Source organism: Melozone crissalis, unplaced genomic scaffold (genome assembly GCF_028551555.1).
Source record: "Melozone crissalis strain CALT ecotype California unplaced genomic scaffold, PUWL_Pcris_2 ptg000068l_1, whole genome shotgun sequence".
In the NCBI taxonomy this organism is placed as follows: Eukaryota; Metazoa; Chordata; class Aves; order Passeriformes; family Passerellidae; genus Melozone; species Melozone crissalis.
The window spans coordinates 1,807,073-1,819,130 of NW_026535846.1; the positions used below are offsets into that span (position 1 = coordinate 1,807,073).

The window sequence follows — 12,058 nt, forward strand, 5'->3', positions numbered from 1 at the left end:
TGCACAAACTTCTCACAGAGTCTGTATCAAAAGGGAAACACCAAGTACCTTAAAATAACTGAAGTACCTTGAAGCATTAATGAGCCCCACTGAGTGTTACTGACAAAGCCTCTCCAGAGACTCATTACAGCAGATAATTGGAGGCCATGATTGCACAAACCTCTCAGAGACTCCAAGGCAAAAGCCAAACCCAAAGTCCTTTGAAAAACTCTGTGAGCATTAAGGAGCCCCCAGGGCCATTGCTGAGCAAGGCTCCCCAGGGACTCCTTCCAGCAGATCCTTGAGGCCACTGGGATGTGGGCTAGGGGGGGATGCTGAAGGCAGAACAAGGGGGTGACAGTGTCCAGCCTGGCTGGGGCTGTGCCAGGAGGCCCAACGGCCTCAGGACAAGGTGTCTCCTCACAGCCCTGGGTGGCACAGACCTTGCTGATGTGCCTCAAGGCACCAAGACTTGGCTTCTCTTTGTCCTTACCTGTCATCACTGCCTGGAGTTCTCTGCTCTGCCTGGGGCCTGGGGACACTTTCTCAGTCATGAACCTCGGTGGGACCCATTAAAAGTCCAAGAAACTTTGGAGTTGGATTCTGACTTGGAGTTCTGGAGAGGTTTCTTCTGCTCTCTCTCAGGGACTGATGTTCAGGGCCTGAGCACAAAGCCCCAGAGGCTCATTAAAGTCCTTGTGCTGTGTCTGTGCTGCTGAGCTGGGCTGGGCTCCTGGCACAGAGGTAGCTCCTGGTAACCAAGAAGAGCTTCAAAAGCACATTTCTCTTGATGAGCAGCATTTTTCCAGCCCAGCAGGGCTGGGGCACTGCCTGCAGCCACCCTGGGCACAGCACAGAGGCGCAAAGAGCTTCAATCAGTCAGGGCTGGGAAGGTGCTGAGAAGTGCCTGGGGCAGAATCACTGCCAGCCCTTGGCACAGGAACCTCGGGCTGCAGGACAATGCAGCTGCATCTCCTGGAGTGATCTCCTGAAGCTGGAACATCCCAATGCCTGCAGACCCTGTGAGTACATTCTCTGCTTGTCTCTTGTGCAGAGCAGCCAGGGGTGCCCAGGGCTGTCCTGCAGAGCAGGGTCCTGCAGCCCAGGGTGCTGTGCTGGGGCAGGGACTCTGCTGCCTGCCAGGAACAGCTCTCAGCCAGCCCTGGCAGCTGCTCCCAGCACTGGGGGACAAGATCTGGGTGGGAGGAGACAGCTGGTAAGGCTTGGAAGTGTTCTCCTTTTCGGTGAGGATGCTGCATTGTTCAGGACTGCTCTCAGCATGGCATTTGACTGCAGAACATTTCCACGTAGATTATACATGGAGCGCAGGAAGGCAGGGGCTGCATAAAAGGGAAAATCCTGCTTTAATAATCTATTGCTCTGGGTTTCCAGGATGGGAAACTGGAGATATATTTTCATTTCTCAGTTCAGGTGGACAAAAAAAAAGTGTTATCTAAGATCTGGATAAACCAGGGAGTGACATAAATCAGCACAGGGCCCGTCACAGGCAGCATCAGTGTCCCTTTTGCAGCCTCCTCAGGGTTGCTCTGACGTTGCCATCAGACCCTGCAGATCCCGAGCTCCCTTGGGCAGTGCCAGAGCTGGGAGGGGTCTGCAGGGCAGAGCTGAGCCCCCAGGGCTGGGCTGGGCTCTGGCAGCACTTGCAGGGCCCAGCCCTGGGCACAGGGAAGCAGCTGCTGGCAGGGACAGCTCCAGGCAGCAGAGCCCTGGACAGGCAGAGGGGGGAAAGTGCCCCCAAGCTGTGTTGGGATATTTAAAGTCCTTTCCAAACCCAGCTATTCCATGATTACTTTTTCTACAGATCCTCATGCCAAGACACAGCATATGTGCAACAGCAGCTCCATCAGGCACTTCCTCCTGCTGGCATTGGCAGACACGCGGCAGCTGCAGCTCCTGCACTTCCGCCTCTTGCTGGGCATCTCCCTGGCTGCCCTGCTGGGCAACGGCCTCATCATCAGCGCCGTAGTCTGCGGCCACCACCTGCACACGCCCATGTTCTTCTTCCTGCTCAGCCTGGCCCTCAGCGACCTGGGCTCCATCTGCACCACTGTCCCCAAATTCATGCACAATTCCCTCTGGAGCACCAGGAACATCTCCTACACTGGATGTGCTGCACAGCTCTTTTTCTTTCTGTTCTTCATTTCAGCAGAATTTTCCCTCCTGACCATCATGTGCTACGACCGCTACGTGTCCATCTGCAAACCCCTGCACTACGGGACCCTCCTGGGCAGCAGAGCTTGTGCCCACATGGCAGCAGCTGCCTTGGCCAGTGCCTTTCTTTATTCACTGCTGCACACAGCCAGTACATTTTCCCTGCCCCTGTGCCATGGCAATACCCTGGGCCAGTTTTTCTGTGAAATCCCCCAGATCCTCAAGCTCTCCTGCTTTAATTCCTACCTCAGGGAACTTAAGGTTATTGTATTTTCCATCTCTTTGGCCCTTGGTTGTTTTGTGTTCATTGTTTTCTCCTATGTGCAGGTCTTCAGGGCTGTGCTGAGGATCCCCTCTGAGCAGGGACGACACAAAGCCTTTTCCACCTGCCTCCCTCACCTGGGAGTCGTCTCTCTGTTCATTAGCACTGCTGTATTTTACTACCTGAAGCCCCGTTCCGTGTCCTCCCCATTCCTGGATCTGGCACTATCTGTTCTGTACTCAGTGGTGCCTCCAGTCCTGAACCCCCTCATCTACAGCCTGAGGAACCAGAAGCTCAAGGCTGCAGTGTGGAGACTGATGACAGGATGGTTTCAGGAACATTAAACTATTGAAGTGAAGGGAGACGACCATCCGATTGATGAGCATCGACTCCGATTTATTGATCAAATCAGCCACCTTTTATAACAATGTTAATTGACTTCGTGCATATTGCAAAATTCGAGCTCACGATAGGCTACAGAGAAAACTCTAACCCTCGTTTTGTTTACCATACCTGTGGTTTGTTTATTGAAACCAGGATCAGTGTTCTCACCGTGATATGAAAAGTTCTCAAAACCTTCATATCTGTTCCCAGAGCAGCCATCTGTTCCCAGAGCAGCCAAGGACTGAATGTTTGCCTGTTATGAGAAGACTGTCTGAGAATCTTATTGTTTATAAAAATGTGCTTGAGAACCTAATTATTTACAGAATCAAGCCTGGGAAATGCTGCTTTACAGCTACCTTTTACTTTTCCATCAGCTGTATACCTTCATGGCCTCTTTCTTTAAGCCATGCTTGAACCAGGCTCTCCACATTAAACTGCTGGCCAATTTCTGCAAATCACTTGTAATAAAAGTCATCTTTGATACTTCTTGTTTGTTTGGTTGTGGTTTATCTTTCTTTTTTTGTTTTAATTTAATAATATTTGCACAATGAAAATCCATTGTTTGTGTCATTTCTCATTTTCTTTCTCTCCACCTTCCCTGTGACCACAGATTGTGTCAATGAGGGGCTGCACTCTTGGTGTATGTGAAGGAACTAAAGGATCTTCCAGCAAAGTTTTCTACAGAGACGCCCTTTTGTTGCCTTCCCTAGTGCTGCAGCAGCAATGTCTGTGTGCAGAGCTGGAGGCAGATAAGGGCTGGCCCAGCAGCTCTGCCCAGCGGCAGCAGCACTTGGTGTTGCCAGTGCTGCTGCCATGGCCCTGCCCCGCTGCCCTGGTGGCCCTGGTGTTGCTGTAGGGCCTGAGTGCTCCCAGGGCCGGACACAGTCCTGGGGGTGGCAGTGCCGGGGCTGCAGCAGGGACAGGCCATGGGCACTGCTGGGGCAGCACTGATGCCTCAGGCCAGGGTCTGGGGGCTCCAGGCTCCTTGCCCAGGCTCTCTCAAGAACACGCCCAGGCCAATGCTCAGCACAGAAAAGCCCTGTGAGCAGCCCCAGGCTGGCCGTGGGCAGGCTGGGGGCAAACAGCATGGCTGGGGCTCTGCAAGGGCCCTAGGGGAGATGGAAAGGAGCAGCAGAGCAGGGGCTGATCCATCCCCAGTGCGCTGCACAGCCCAGGGCAGTGTCCCAGAGCGTCCTGATGGAGCTGCCAACAACATCCCCCCTCTGCAGCCCTGGCCTCTCCCCCAGCTCACACAGGTACCCCATCCTTGCAGGCACAGACACGGCAGCACTGGCTCAGCAGCCCCTGTTTGCATTGCACAGAGCAGGGGGAACACCCCCATGCTGTTGGTGTGGGGACATGAACCTGAGGGAGCACAAATGCCATCAGCCCCTGGGGCCAACAAGGGCTGGGGGACTCCAGGGAAACCACTCAGCTTTGTCCTGGCCTCTGCAGTCAGCCAGAAAGTTTGTTCCCATCAGCTGGGAGTTTCCTGTCCCACTGCAGATGCTGTTGCTCAGAGCCAGGGCTGCCTGGCAGTCCCCCCCAAACTCCCCTGAGCATTTCCTTTGCTTCACCTTTGATTTCTTTACTCTTCCTTCTACAAATCTCTTCCCATTGCTCACCCCTGTTCCCTGCCCTGCCGACAGCCCATCCCTGTTTGCTCTTTCCTCTCTGGCCCCACTCCGCATTGCAATTCCTGACTTGGCCCATGGGAACATCCCTTGGCCAGCAAGATCATCCTACAAGTGCTGCAGGAATTGTCTGCAGGCTCCTACAGTGCCTGGTGCTGCTCCCTTGCCAGAGGCACCCCAGGCCAGGAGAGCACATCTGGGCTGCTGTGTCTGGCTCTGGGGTTCCCTGTTCTGGGCAAGGAGGAGGAGCTGCAGAGGCCCTGCAAGACTGACAGGATGGGCTTTGGGGCTGTGAGGAAAAGCTGAGGGACATGGGCTGCTGGAGCTTCTGAAGAGGAGGCCCAGGGCTCCTCCTGCAACTGCTCCAAGAGTGGTTTCAGAGAATCCCAGAATCAGCAAGGTTGGAACAGTCTTTGGAGATTATCAAGTCCAGCCTGTGCCCTGACTCCACCTTGTCTGCCCTGAGCCTTCTCTTCTCCAGGATAAACAACCCCAGCTGCTCCCTCAGCCTCTCCTCACAGGACTTGTGTTCCAGACTCTTCCCCAGCCTTGTTGTCCTTCTCTGGACATGCTCCAGCCCCGCAATGGCCTTCCTAAATTGGGGGACCCAGAACTGGAAACAGCACTCAAAGTGTGGCCTCACCAGTGCTGAGCACGGGGAAAGAATCCCTGCCCTGCTCCTGCTGGCCACACCATTCCTGATCCAGGCCAGGAGCCATTGGTCTTCTTGGCCACCTGGGCACACTGCTGGCTCATGTCCAGCCTGCTGTCCATCAGTCCCTGCAGGTCCCTTTCTGCCTGGCTGCTGTCCAGTCACTCTGTCCACAGCCTGTAGCACTGCAGGGGTTGTTGTGGCCTAAGTGCAGGACCCAGCACTTGGACTTGTTAAACATCACCTTGTTGGATTTGGGCCCTTGATCCAGCCTGTCCAGGGCCCTTTACAGAGCCCTCCTACCCTCCAGCATATCCACACTCCCAGCCAACTTGGTGTCACCACAGTTCCATTGGGCCCCACAGTGCCCCAATGGTCTCCATGATTCAATGAGGCGTCCCAATGTTACAATGTCCCTTTGGTTCCATGGGACCCCTTGGTGTCACAAAGTCCCTTGGATCCTTGGGCCCCACAGTGTCACAATGGTGCTGTGGTCCCTCAAGGCCCTGCAGTGTCACAGTGGATCCTTGGTTCCACGAGGTCTGGCAGTTCAGCTATGCTCTCCTTGGTTCCACAGTGTCACAATGGCCTCTTGGTCCCAAGGGCCACCATGGTGTCAAGCATGTTTCTTTCATTCCAGGAATCCCTGAGGAGCAGCACTAGCCCCTTGGTTCCATGAGGCTCTGCAGTGTCACAATGGCCCCATCCTGACACCAGGTCCTGCTCTGTCACAATGCTCTGCATGGTTCCACAAGGCCCTGCAGGGTCACAGTGGCCTCTTGGTTCCATGAGGCCTCAGAGTGCCACAATGAATTCCTTGGTGCTGCAGTGTCACAATGGAGCCCTGGTGACAAAAGACCCTGCAGTGTAATCAGGGACCCTTGGGTTCCATGGCACACCACAGTGTCACAATTGTTCCCTCAGTTCCCAGAGTCCTTGCAATGCTGCAATGCCCACTTGATTCCATTGTCCCCACGCTCTCCCAAGGGTCTCCTTGGTTCCGCAGTGGCACAATGGCCCCTTGGTTCCACAAGGCCCTGCAGTGTCCCAGTGGCCTCTGTGATTCCAGCAGGACCCAGACTGTCACAATGGACTCCTTGTTTCCATTCAGCCCCACAGTGTCACAACGGCCCCTTGGCTCTGTTCTGCCATGTCACACACAGTGTCACCATTGTCCCCTTAGTGCTACCAGGCCTCTTGCTTAGTGTCACAATCATCAGAGAATCAACCAGGCTGCAAAAGACCTTGGAGAGCATCAAGTCCAACCTGGAATCCAACACCACCTTGTCACCCAGACCATGGCACTGAGTGCCACATCCAGTTTTTCCTTAAATACTTCCAGGGATGGTATCTTACCTGTTCCTGATCCATAGGATTCTCAGGGTTTCGATGAGGGAAATTGTGGGTAAGTGGTGGGGACAAAGCATTACTGATCGTCAGCTTTAAAACTCTTGATTTTAATATTTATTCAGACTGCATTAGAAGGTGCTGGGGTCAATATCAATTGGACATTGCTGAAATCACTCTATAAACAGGAAAAGAAAACTTAACAGGATAAATAAGTTCTCTCTTCATTGTTTTCAATACAGTATATTCAGTTTGAATACACTTCAGAAATGTGACTAATTAACCACGAAAGAATTGAAAACCTAGAGTATTCCCTGTGGCTTTTCTTGTTCAGGTGCTTTGAACAAATGTTTATGAGCCTTTTCCCGTGAATTCCTGAACTGAAGAGCTCAAGAAAGAAGAGGCCTCTGCAGTAGGTAAATTCATCATCAAACTCCAAGTGGCTGAGAACCAATCCCCATCAGAGCAGCAATGAACAGAAATGGGCACAGCTTTGTGGCTGCCCCAGCTTTGGCATGGGCCCTGGGCGTGGAGCAGGAGCAGGTCTTGAGGGCCCCCAGGCCAGGGCTCTTGTGCTGCCCTGGGCAGATGGGATGGCAGCCGGGGCTGCAGAGCTCTCAGCACCTCAGGCAGAGGGGAGCAGGGCAGCTAGGGAGCCTCCTTTGGCCTTGGCCAAGCACCTTCCCCCATGGCTGGGACTGAGTCCTGTGGCAGCTGCACCTGCTGCTGTGCCCTTGCCAGAGGCTGAGGCCATGGGGCAGTGCCCAGAGCAGCCTGGCCTGAGCAGAGGTGTGGGGCCAGAGCTGGCTGGGCTGGGCTGGGGAGAGGCCCTTGGTGCTGCCCAGAGTTCAGGGCAGCTGGCAGAGCTTGCAGGGAGCTGGGCTGGGCTCAGAGAGCCTGGCCCAGAAACCATCAGTGTCCATCTCAGCCTGGCTGAGTGTGCAGGGGCAGGACTCAGGCCAGGCCTTGTGGGGCAGGGCCAGCACCTGTGCAAGGCATTGCATACACGCAAGTGGCCCAGAGAGGAGGCTGCTCTGTGCCCTTGGTGGCATGGACAGAGCAGGGAGGGAGCCCAGGACATTTGTCAGCGCCAGCCTCTGTGCCCAGCCCTTGGCAGCCCTGGCTGCTGAGCCCAGCTTTGGCCTGGGCTGAGTTTGGCTGTGGCCCAGCTCCATCCTCCTACGGGGCTCAGGGCCTGTTCCTGGCCATGGCCAGCCCTGGCTGCCTCTCTGCTGGCCCAGAGGCTGGCAGAGCCCGGGGCAGGGCTTTCTGTGCAGTCCCACAGGTGCCACGGGCTCTGCAGGAGCTGGCAGAGGCTGCCCAACAGGGAGGCCATGGGGCACAGAGCCCCAAGGCTGCTGTGGGCACCACGGCACAGGGGCCGTTCCCAGCCGCAATGCTCCTGGCCTTGGCTGGGCCTGCACAGGGGCTGGGCCACCATGGCTGGGCCAGCACAGGGCCACAAAGGGGCCACGCAGCCGCTGCCGGGGCTGACAGCAAGGCCAGGCACACACAAGCAATTGCTGAGCATGGTTTGCGCTGGCCAGGCCTGACTGTGCCAAAGGCAGAGCTCAGCTGCCCTTGGGGGCTGCAGGAACAGTCCAGAGCCCAAAGAGCCTCCATGGCTGTGCTGGAGACCAAGGCTGCAGGAGGGAAATGCAGGGCTGCTGTGAGATGGGGCGGGCATTGAATTCCAGCACACACCTCAGCTCTCTGATGATCCCGGCACCATGCTGGGCCCCGTTTCAGACTGGAGCAGAGCAGATGTTGATGGGACAGGAGCCCTGCAGGGCTGTCAGGGACCTGCAGCTTGCAAGGTGCTCTGCTCTCCCTCGGGTGCTCTCAGAGGGATCCAATCCCAGCTGAGCACCTCAGGGCACAAGTGGCACTGCCTGTTCATGGGCACACAACTGATGTCTTCCTGGAAAGGGGCACAGGTATATATATTTACAATACTTGTACATTTCATAATATGGAAGCACATTTTTGTTTTCTGAGTCACTTGAGTACTTTTAAGAAATGGCGAAGTTTTTTCACCAGGAATAGGAATTTCCGTAAGTGTACTGATGGCAGAAGGAGAAATACTGATCTTCCTGTCTATTTCTGTTACCAGTATTCAATCAATTATTTCCTCTCCCTCTTCCTTCAGGAGTTTCCAGCTCTCCTGTTTAAATGGCCATGTCTAAGGACATCTCTTCACTAGACCAGATGGATCTATGCCTTTCCCATTGCTCTCAGAATTCCTCCTCTAGATGCACTCTGGCCATTCAAGTGCCTCTCAACTGACTGGTTTCATGCTTTGAGCAGCAGGGAGTTGCCAAACATTTCTGATGTTCAAATAAATACCACATTAGTCAACATCTTAATTGTGTTTATCACAGAATTGAGGATCATATGTCTTTGTCTATAACTGTTCCTGTATGGAAATCTCTCTTGGATGGTGGGCCTGTCAGATGCTGCTGGAACATCCCAGAGAGCTCAGGGAAGATCTGTGATGGTTATTAAACTGTTCAAATGTACAACTTGTGTTTGTTGGCAAGAAACCTTTCTGTGCCTCTGAGTGTCACCAGGACCTGAGTCCAAAGGACACAAACCTGAGGAGTTGTAGTTCCCACTGCAGGGGCTGCACTTGGACCTTGGCTTTGCACAGGAGAGCTCTTCATCCCCTCTCCTCTTTTCCCCCCTCTGGGCATGGAGGGAGCTCCTGACTTCAGCCTGTGACTCGTGTGTGCAACGAGCAAATCTGGGCAGAATTGGGGCAGGAAGGATTTGGGGGGACCTTGGGATCTGTGCTGGGCACAGAAGGCATTTTCTATTGCTCTGAGGCTGTCTCCTGTGGAAAGTGGATTCAATATCCAACAGAGGAATGGCTTTAGCATTTGATGGAGCTGTGCCTTTTCTTGGCTTTGTTGGCTGACAAGAAATGAACATCCCTCTGTGTCCCAGGCAGCTCCTTCTCCAAGGAAAGCAGGTGGGAGCTGGAGCCAAGGAGCTGAAAGCTGCAGGTGCAGCCTGGGCTGGAGGGAGCTCAGATTTGCACAAGGCTGCTCTGAGTGCCAGGGCTTGGATAGGGGAAATGGGGATGGGGGTAGGGACAGAGTCTGATTGATTGTCAGCCATGAAGGGTTCTTGATTTTCATCTCTGTTCAAACTGCATGAGGAGGTACTTGGATTCAATGTCAATTGGAGACTACATATATCGACTTATGAACAGGAAAAAAACCAAAGAAGGACCTAAAAAAAGTTTTCTCATTATGTTTGGAAATAGAATATATTCTGTTTGAACACGCTCCTGAAATCGGTCAAGTTAACCACAGATAATTTGAAAACTGAAATCAAATTATTCCCTGAGACTTGGCTTGTTCAGGTGTTCTGAATGATAATGAGCCCTGGGACACTGAATTCCTGCACTGAAGAGCTGAAGGCTGAACAAGCCTCTGGAGCAGGAAAATTCAGCAGCACCCTCCAAGGTGCTGAGGATGTCAGCAGCCCCCACTGAGGCCTTCCCTGCCCAGAGACCGTGGGGGAATGGGCAGACAAGGAGAGTGTCCCTGGGGCTGGGGCAGCACAACTCAGAGGCACCAGGGGCTGCAGCTGGGAAATGGAGTGTGGAATGTGGCTGGGAAAGCCCTGCCTGGGCTGGGCCAAGCAGGACAGACAAGCCCTGACCCCTAAACGCCAAACAGTTTTCTCAAGGAGACATTTAAAAAGAATTACAATTGCTTGTGTACTGTGAGTTGGACTCCCTAGAGATATACGAACTGGAGGTTCTCAGGAACTCAAACTAACAAAACAGCCTTTACTGGCAACTTTGGAAAGTCAGAGAAACTTTGGCAAAATGTTTTTTATGACACTGTAATGCTTTTCATTTATTAATTATAGATCTTTCTAATCTTGAGATTTCTTAATTAATGTACTGATGAATATGTTGGGTTTTAGTGCTGGTTAATTATTTATGTATTTATCTTGTTGTGAGATAAGATTACAAGAAAGGTATAGAAAGCTTAAAATTTTAAAAGGGTATAAATAAAAATTTATTAAAAGTAAAATTAAATAAAAGGTAGTAAGAATTAAAATAAATTTTTTAGAATACTTTTTTTTTTCTTTACATCTTTTTCATTTTACTGAAAATGTAAAGAAACTAAACTAAAAATTTCTAGTCAGTTCACTATTTCTAGAATCGACTTTTTTTAATTTACTGTGGGGAGAAGTTTTTCTTGTTAAGGTTATGGAGATTTTTTTACAGGAGGAAAAAATAGGTTGTTTTTTGTTCTTAGTTTTGTCATGGATAACAATTGTCTGGGAATCTTTGTCATTGTGATGTTGTTTTTATTGCTACAAGCTTTTTTACAGCTTGTTGATGGGTCATGTCAACTTAAGGGGTATTGTTTTAAAGATGAGCTGTTTAAAGGTAAAAGTTTTTATTATTTTCTTTTAAAATTATTTTTATCTCTGACAATAGAGATCTTCTCTTGGGGATACTGGATTATTTTTTTCCCCCCTGTTTAAACTTTTTGTAAAATTACAGTTATTTTAACTTTTTTTTTATTTTACATGCAGGTTTTTCTTTGATTAATTTGAAATATTTTGATTAATTTGAATTTTTTTTATAGTTTTATGTGTTATACAGGAAAAGAGTTTTTTCTTTATAGTTTATAAGATGATTTTAGTTTTAAGATTAGGGCATTTTTTCTTCTTTTTGGGGAGGGATTTAATGTTTTACTGACTTTTATGGTTTTATGGTTTTTTTATTATATTTACTTTTATATTTTTTTTTAGTTGAGGGAGGAATGAAATACTGAAAGGATTTACACCTGACCCGCTGAAAACTTGTGGGGGAAGTTGTGGTTGAGTTATATTAGGATTGCTTTTATGACTGGTTTGGGGCTTTTTATTGTGTTTAATATTAGTTGTAGGGTTATTTTGTATGGGTTGTAGGTTGTAGGAGTTTTTAGTTTTAATTGTGTTGGGGGAGGGGACTTGGTGGTACGATTTTAATTGCTGTGGCCAGCTTTGTTCTGGTTGGGGTTTTGTAGCCTCTTTTGTTTTCCTGTTTGGGAGTTGTTGGGGTTTGGTTTGGTTAGAATGGGGGATGATGGGGAGGGGACAGCCTGGGGAGGGGGGAAGGGGCTCAGCCCACAGCAGGGTTGCTTGGTTTGGTTTGGTTTGGTTTGGTTTGGTTTGCTTTGCTTTGCTTTGCTTTGCTTGAGATGGGGGCTGTGGCCAGGGCCCGCTGTTCTTTGTTGACTGGAAAAGAAAGAGGAGGTTCCTGGGTTTTTTTGCCTTTAACATTTGTGTTTCACAGAGGCCTGTTCAGTATCTCAGTGGTTTAACAGATTGTCATTGCACAAAGAGTTTTTTATTACCTTTAAAAATTCTTCTCATTTCAAACTATGACAGACATTCAATCAACAAAAAACACTTCTCAAAGCATTAACTTGGCCTATTCAACTTCACAAACTCTAAGCCTGTTCAATTTACTGTTAATCAAAATTTACAAGAGCACAGAAACAGAAGAAGAAGACACAGTAGAGAGAAAGACAAAAAAGATACAGAGAAGCACTCAAAGACCTACCAAATCCTGGATTTCAGGAGTGTTCAGATGGAAATTCCAAGAGGAGGTAGGGT

At 50.6% G+C, this 12,058-nt stretch overlaps 1 protein-coding gene across 1 annotated transcript in view; it reads left to right on the forward strand.

Annotated features, from left to right (window-relative positions):
• LOC128945957 (olfactory receptor 14C36-like) overlaps nt 1–12,058 on the forward strand; it is a 51,363-nt gene that overhangs the window by 12,905 nt on the left and 26,400 nt on the right. The window contains exon 2 of the mRNA XM_054289890.1: nt 1,802–2,712. Coding sequence (XP_054145865.1) covers nt 1,802–2,712 — 911 coding nt within the window. The remainder of the gene's footprint in view (nt 1–1,801; nt 2,713–12,058) is intronic.